Here is a 7,953-nt window from a genome sequence, read left to right as displayed (position 1 = left end):
CTAAAAAACATACCTTCACAGTTACATATCACATGGACATAATACACCAAATATTACATGAAATAACTTATAATGTTATAATGTTTGTTAACTAATGCAAAACATGTCAGACTAACATTTACAATTTCAGTAAAAATTATCGTAACGTCTATCATATCCTTTCATAACTGTTATTTTAAATGACAGTATATTTTTTAAATCGTTGGACAAATGTTCTGTAGGTGAGATTTATTATTAATATTGATAAACCTCAATCATTAGGAGGTTAGGGTGCGGCTCAGTCCCTTATGTTTTCATTTGAGTACTACCTAATAGAAAAATAAATTAGAAATATAATTTTTTCCTAATTTCCTTATTCGTATCCTAACTAGAAATTATGTTACCCTATATCATTAACAATCCATACCTGAACTTGTGCAATAATCTAAGAAAATTACAAAACATATTGGTAAAGTGGATAAAAGAATATGGATAAGACTTACCAACACGTACACCCCAACAACATAATGGAAGGGCTTCATGTTGGGACGATGCGATTGAACTAACATTCACACCAACTTATACTAGGCAAAATAATTATTTTCCAATTATTAAATGCGTCATTCGCGCACGTGGAATGTGTGCGTCATTCACTAATGATTCGATTAATCACTAGCAGCTGTGGCCCCGTTACAAGCCAGTGAATAAATTATTCGGTTAGAACTGTTTCATTTGATACACAAGAAATCAGCAGGATAAGAATTATTTTATTTGTCTGCACATTGACATTTCTTATAATGGTTTTGTACAGGAATAGATATAACTCTGGTGTATTTACTATCAAACAGCCTTTTGTTGGATTTCACCATTAACGAAGAGCCTATGACAAATTTCATCTGGGTCTGGTCACGATTTTACTTGAAACCGAACTCGCAAACTTCAAATTTAAAAGTGTTAACGAAAGGCACTGAGCTACCAAGAAAATAAAGTCAGAACTTTTGAAAGCACCATACGAAAAAAGAAATTACACATGAATTAACCTACATGAAGAAAATTTTTAAAATTTTCAACGTAGTAAATCGAGGTCATGTGGAAAATTTTTTTTACCAATCGTATACATTTTCGTTCCAATAAGTTAAAAAAAAGGTTAAAAAGATTGGACTTATTGTTTGAATGAATCCATTCAGTTAGTAATCTAAGGTATTAAGTAAGAAACGTCATATAGTTAAGCTAAAACTTACTAATATAATGGTTTAATTACCTTCAGTCTCCAGTTCAAAATAAGTCGATTGCGACCTAGGTTTCTTATTAGTTATAAACCAGTTCAGGGGCAATTCCACATCTTATGATGTCAAAACTACTAAAACTTACTGCTTACAACTTCTAAACATTACTTGGAATTTACCATGTTTAAATTATCTTTTATTACAATCCTTGTCACATCTTTTAGAAGGTTTGTATTGATGGAACGCAGACTTTGGATATTTTAAGCGTCACTTTTGTAATTTACTTTGAGTGTAAGTTTTGTATATTGTATATACAGGGTGATTGATATAAGTGTGCCAGCCATTTTATTCGAAAACCATAAGAGATATCAAAAAAAGTTAAATGGTAAGCGCCTTGGACTTTTTATTTTAAAAATTGTAGTAAAGTCGAAAAAATTATTTTAGCCGCCATTTTTCCAATATGGCCGCCAACTTTGATTTTCCTTATGGAACACCCTGTATTTAATGATGTATTCTGGTAGAAAATGTAGTTCTAAGACGATTTTATACTTGTAATTTTTTTCATAAACCTAACAGTTTCAAAGATAATAATGGTTTAAGTTGTGAAATTTTGAATGGTTTTCGAATAAAAAAGCTGGCATGCTTGCTTAGTTATCGAAACTCTTTCTCATGCAGAAATTTCAAAACTTTAACCATTATTATCTCTGAAACGGATAGGTTTATGAAAAAAAATTACAAGAATAAAATCGTCTTAAAATTACATTTTCTACCAGAATACATCATAAAATACAGGGTGTTCTATAAGAAAAATCAAAGTTGGCGGCCATATTGGAAAAAATGGCAGCTAAAATATTTTTTTTTACTTGACTACAATTTTTAAAATAAAAAATCCAAGGCACTTACCATTTAACTTTTTTTGATATCTCTTATAGTTTTTGAATAAAACGGCTGGCACACTTATATCAATCACCCTGTAGAAAAAATGTAGGTAAAGTGTATCTTGTTAGTCTTAAAAGTACGGGTAAAGACGGTAGAAGGCATAGGTAGGAAAAACATTGCTGTTCTTGACTCAGCTCTTATCCACATTTGTGATCAGTGTTATATTGTATACAATCATTCTAATTTTATTCAATTTTATTGGTTATGTCTGTTCTTGTCGTAGCATTACCAATGCGACGTTTTCAAGATCAGGACAAATCAGAGGATTGGCTGAGAATAATCGTCACTGATAACTGAATCCATTCATCAGTAAACTCGATGTAGTACCTTTTCGAGTCAGGATTTTTTATTTCGAAACTGTTTCCGTTTTTAATAGCCTCAGAATAGTCTTTTTATAGATAACAGTGTTATTATTGTTTAAAGGCTTTCCTTAAATATATATCATAGTGTAATATATGTTTATATTAATTGTACAAGAAGCAGCATTTGATTTTATAATGTTGGTTGCATTCCAGATTTTAAAGACTTTTGTTTTGTTCTGATTGTTAATTTTGTAAATATCAATAATAATTGAGTTGTGATTGAAATGGAGAATAAATTGAATACACTAGATTTTATCTTGTTCTTATAAAATATTACAATGGCGCAGTCAAATTAAACGGACCTCGTTCCGAGTGATAGTAAGTCTAGTAAAAGTAAAGTTTTTTTTTTTTATACCAGATTCTGAAGAAGATAAATCTAAACTTAAAAAAAAGGGAGGTAAACTTTAAAGACTAAGATGTTAGGAATAGGTAAGATTGGTGAATTTAACCCACAAGATGAGTCCATTGAATCATATGCAATGAGGCTTAAGCATTATTTCAAAGCTAATTAGATTGATGACGATACTAAAGTTTCTGTTTTAATAACTGTTGTAGGCCCAAAAGTTTTAACAATTTTGTCTGATTTAGTTTCACCTGCAGCTGTAGATAGCAAAAGTTATGAAGAGTTAGTTAAAGTGCTTGAGAACTATTTTTCTCCAAAGAAATTGGTGGTAGCTGAGAGATACACTTTTTATTCTCGTGTGCAAAAACCTAGTGAGAGTATTTCCGAGTTTGTTGTAGCGATTAAACATTTAGCTAGTTCATGTAAATTTGGCACATTCTTAAAAGAGGCTCTTAGAGACAAGCTTATTTCAGGGATAAGTAATGAGGTCATAAGGCAAAAATTATTGTCTGAGGATCAAGAATTTGATGAAGCTTATAGTTTGGCACTCAGATTAGAGCAGGCTGAAAAACAGACAAGTTTGTTCAATCCAAAACAGGAAATTTGTCATTTAAATTCCAAGCCCAATTCTTCACATGTGAATCAAAATAGGCAGACTGGTAGTCATTTCAATTCAGCTATTGGTGCTGGTATGACTAATATTAATGCTAAATTTAAGTGTTACAGATGTTGTTCAGTTGAACATAGGGCCAATGAATGTCCATATGCAAATTATAAGTGCAATGGGTGCAACATGGTTGGGCATCTACTAAAAGCTTGCCGAAACCAAAGTAAAGTTGCAAAATTTGGAAGGAAGGACAAGTCAGGTGCTAATAGAGTCCATCAAATCTCCGAAGATGATGTCAATGAGCTTAGCTCAAGCTGCAATGAAGTTTCAAATAATGTGTGTTTGTACAACTTTGGATTAAACACAGGTATGGCAGCTTACAAGGTAAGGCTAACTATAGAGAAGGTTCTGGTGGAGATGGAAATTGACAGCGGGTCAGCTGTATCAGTTTGTCCTTCAGACGTTTTTAATGAACATTTTTCTCATATTGAATTAAAGCCTGTTTCTATGAAATTGCGAACTTACACAGGTGGTGACGTGCCTGTTCTAGGTCAAGCTGAGGTTAGAGTTTTATATAAAAACCAGAACCTAGTGTTACCACTGTTGATTGTTGAGGTTTGTCGTAAAGACCAGCCTATTTTGCTTGGAAGGAACTGGTTAGCAAAATTAAAGTTGGATTGGCATGCTGTATTTTCAAGATCGTATGATACTACTGGTACTAAATCTAAGTCTACAGTGAATGTTACCACATGTGAATTGAAGCAATCTAATTGTGAAGTTGTGTTGCCTAATGGCAAACTTGAGGCTGAAGTAGAGGCGTTAAAGAAAAAATACAATGCAGTGTTCCAAGGGGGGCCAGGAGAAATAAAAGGTGTTAAGGCTCAAGTCACTCTCAAGGACAATGCTGTTCCTAAGTTTTGCAAATTTAGGCCTGTGCCTTACTCGTTAAGGGAAAAAGTAGAACAAGAATTAGATCGGTGGGTTGAGGATGGTATAGCGTACAGAGTTTCTAGTTCAGAATGGGCTACTCCGTTAGTTACAGTGCCCAAGACTAATGGTGTCCGATTGTGCGCAGACTTCAAAGTAACATTGAATCCGGTGCTACAGACGGAACATTATCCATTACCTCAACCTGAGGATATATTTGCTTCTCTGTCTGGTTGTACATATTTTTCAGTTGTGGATCTCACTAATGCTTATCAACAATTAGCTGTTGCGGAGGATTCACAACATCTGTTGACGTTAACAACTCACAAGGGACTATTTCGACTAAGACGTCTGCCATTTGGACTTTCTTCAGCTCCAGCTATATTTCAAGCTGTGATCGATCAAATTATAAACGGATTACCAGGTACTGTAGCCTATTTAGATGATGTTTTGGTTGGCGGCTCAACAAGAGAGGAAGCCTTTTATAGATTGGAGAAATTGTTACAGCGTCTTATGGAATTTGGAGTACAAGTTAATGGGAGTAAATGCAAGTTCTTACAGCCTGAAGTGGAATATTTAGGCTACGTCATTTCAGCATCAGGAGTCAGTCCACAACAAGGTATTGTTGAAGCTATTCAAAAAGCTCCCGAACCTACTAGTAAAGACGAGCTAAGGGCTTATGTTGGTTTAATAAACTATTATGGAAAATTTATTCAAAACTTGTCTGCTAAAATTCATTGTTTTTATGAACTGTTAAAGAAAGATGTTCCATGGAAATGGACCGAGCAATGTTCTCAAACATTCAAAGAAAGTAAATCTTGGGTTCTGTGTTCTGATGTTTTAGTACACTATGATGTCTTGAAACCTTTAGTGCTCACTTGTGATGCTAGTCCTAAAGGAGTTTCTGCCATTTTGTCCCATATAATAAACGGAGAAGAAAGACCTATAGCGTTTGCATCAAAAACACTGAGTGCCAGTGAGAAGAACTATTCACAGCTCCACAAGGAGGCGTTGGCACTGATCTTTGGAGTGAAGAAATTCCATAAATACATTTATGGGCGTACCAATTGTATTTTACAAAGTGATCATCAGCCACTAGCAGCTATTTTTGGATCGAAGCGAGGGGTGCCTAGTTTAGCTGCTGCTCGCCTACAACGATGGGCCCTGATTTTGTCTGCCTACAATTTTGAGGTAAAATATCGGAAAGGTTCCAGTTTGCCCCACGCTGATGCGTTGTCACGCTTACCACTACCCGAGAATGAAACTTTGGAGTTGGATGAAAATTATATATCTCATGTGGAATCTTGTGTAAGAGAAATGAACTTCTTCAATTCGGGGAGTGATGATTCTCCAATCACTTCTTTAGAGATAGGACAATTGACTGATAAAGACCCACTGTTGTCTAAAGTTCGGGATTTTGTGTTGTATGGGTGGCGTGAAATTGTAGACCCAATGTTAATTCCATTTCAGAGAAGGAAAGATGAATTGTCAGTGGATAAAAATTGCATTTTATGGGGCAGTAGAGTAGTCATACCTAAGAAATTGCAAGGTAAAGTCATCCAGATATTGCATGAACAACATCCTGGAATTACTCGAATGAAATTGTTGGCACGTAGCCACGTGTGATGGCCTGGGATCGAAAAGGTAATTGAGGATGCTGTGTCATCTTGTTTGATTTGTCAAAGTACAAGAAATGCTGCTTCAAAAGTTCCATTGCAGCAATGGCCGTTAACTTCCGAGAGATGGCGCCGAATTCATATCGATTTTGCTGAAGATCCAACCACCAGACAGCAAATGTTGATTGTAGTCGATAGTTTTTCAAAGTGGATGGAAGTATTTTTAATGGGTTCTATTTCCACGGGGAAGACCATTGAGAAACTTCGTACACTATTTTCTGCTTACTGAGGAGTTGGTGTGTGACAACGGCACGTCTTTTACCAGTCTAGAATTCAGGGAGTTTCTTAGAAAAAATGGTGTGAAACTAACATTTTCTCCACCATATCACCCTGCCTCCAATGGAGCAGCCGAGCGTTCTGTTCAAGAAGTTAAGAAAAGTTTGTTAAGGCAAGTTTTGGGTGAAAAATCATCTCAGCAGACATCACTGCAGTATAAATTGGATAACTTCCCTTTTCGCATATCGTAATACTCCATCATCAGTAACCGGTGTGAGCCCGGCTGAACTGTTCTTACGTTGGAAACCTCGAACAAAATTGACTATGTTAAAACCTAATCTACTAGACGAGTCAAGGAAGAAGCAGGAAATGCAGAAACGAGCCTCAGATAGGCATAGAGGTGCGTGTAGATTTTTTAATGAAAATCAGAAGGTGTTGGTTAAAACAGTCAGACAGGAGAAAGTTAGTTGGGTTCCAGGTCGTATATTACAGTGTAAAAGTCCAGTTACTTATTTGGTTAGTGTTCTTGGCAAAACAAGAGTTTGCCATGCAGACCATCTTAGGCCAACTGAGGTAGAGGAGGACGAAATCATTGTGCGGAAAGAGGAAGTTGGAAGGACTATTGAGGCACATCAACAAGAATTCAATAGAGATTTGCCTATTCTTCAGGAGTCTACATCACCATCAATATCAAGACATGATGCTTCACCTTATTTGCCTAGATTGAAGTCTGATGTTGGGAAACCACGGGGTGTACAATACAGTCCATCTACAGTTTTGAGGAGATCACAGAGGACTGTGCACAAGCCGGAGAAGTTGGATCTATAAAGTTGGAGAAGCCAAGAGTCAGAAGAAATTTTAAAGTTTTAAAGTAATATGAGCCAAGCAAATTTTAAGTGTTGGCGAGTGTAATATATGTTTATATTAATTGTACAAGAAGCAGCATTTGATTTTATAATGTTGGTTGCATTCCAGATGTTAAAGACTTTTGTTTTGTTCTGATTGTTAATTTTGTAAATATCAATAATAATTGAGTTGTAATTGAAATGGAGAATAAATTGAATACACTAGATTTTATCTTGTTCTTATAAAATATTACACATAGACAGATGATTAGTTCATAAAAAACTATAAACATAACACAGATTCAGATTCTTTGTAGCTACTGTGAACCACGCCCTCGCACCTGCGCCTAGGCGAACACATTGGAAGCTACCATGTGCAGAGACGAGGAGCGGCTCACAGCTGTACATAACAACAAGAAAAAACTTGGAGGAAATGCTCAAGAACAACGCACCGTTTGAGAGGAACAAGCTGTAATAAACTTTTAATCACAACAACAAAATACATGCAAATCAAAAGTTTTCATAAATTCAAAATTTTTTGTTCTCACCTATCGTACTTTATAGCTCACAGCCATTACTTTAGTTATAACAAATTTCAGTTCAGATTAAATTTACTAGAATTGACTTTCAAAATTCCTTCAAAACAAATTACTTAAATTAAAGCAATAACAACAAACGTTATTTTTATTAAATAAATTTAAGCTTTGTAAAAGTTAACCTTTTAGGGGCCCCCCCAATTGATTTATTAACAATAAATCATTAATAAGTTAAATACTCTGCAAGGAAATTTACACTAAATTAATAACAATTAAATAAAGTTGTTCAGTATATAG

The 7,953-nt window shown here is 34.9% G+C and overlaps 1 protein-coding gene across 1 annotated transcript; it reads left to right on the top strand.

The window, feature by feature from the left end:
• The first annotated feature begins 3,642 nt into the window (after positions 1-3,642).
• LOC128992989 (uncharacterized) lies at positions 3,643-7,595 on the top strand. The gene is made up of 4 exons (XM_054416738.1): positions 3,643-4,807; positions 5,228-5,932; positions 6,829-7,003; positions 7,427-7,595. Exons 1-4 carry the CDS (start codon positions 3,643-3,645, stop codon positions 7,593-7,595), a joined length of 2,214 nt encoding a protein of 737 aa, XP_054272713.1.
• The last annotated feature ends 358 nt before the right edge of the window (positions 7,596-7,953 follow it).

This window comes from Macrosteles quadrilineatus, unplaced genomic scaffold (assembly GCF_028750875.1).
Source record: "Macrosteles quadrilineatus isolate MER2022 unplaced genomic scaffold, UCM_ALF_1.0 Scaffold_4__1_contigs__length_99947679, whole genome shotgun sequence".
Taxonomy (NCBI): Eukaryota; Metazoa; Arthropoda; class Insecta; order Hemiptera; family Cicadellidae; genus Macrosteles; species Macrosteles quadrilineatus.
The sequence above is the reverse complement of the archived record's forward strand: the minus strand, read 5'-3'. Positions and strand labels throughout refer to the sequence as shown.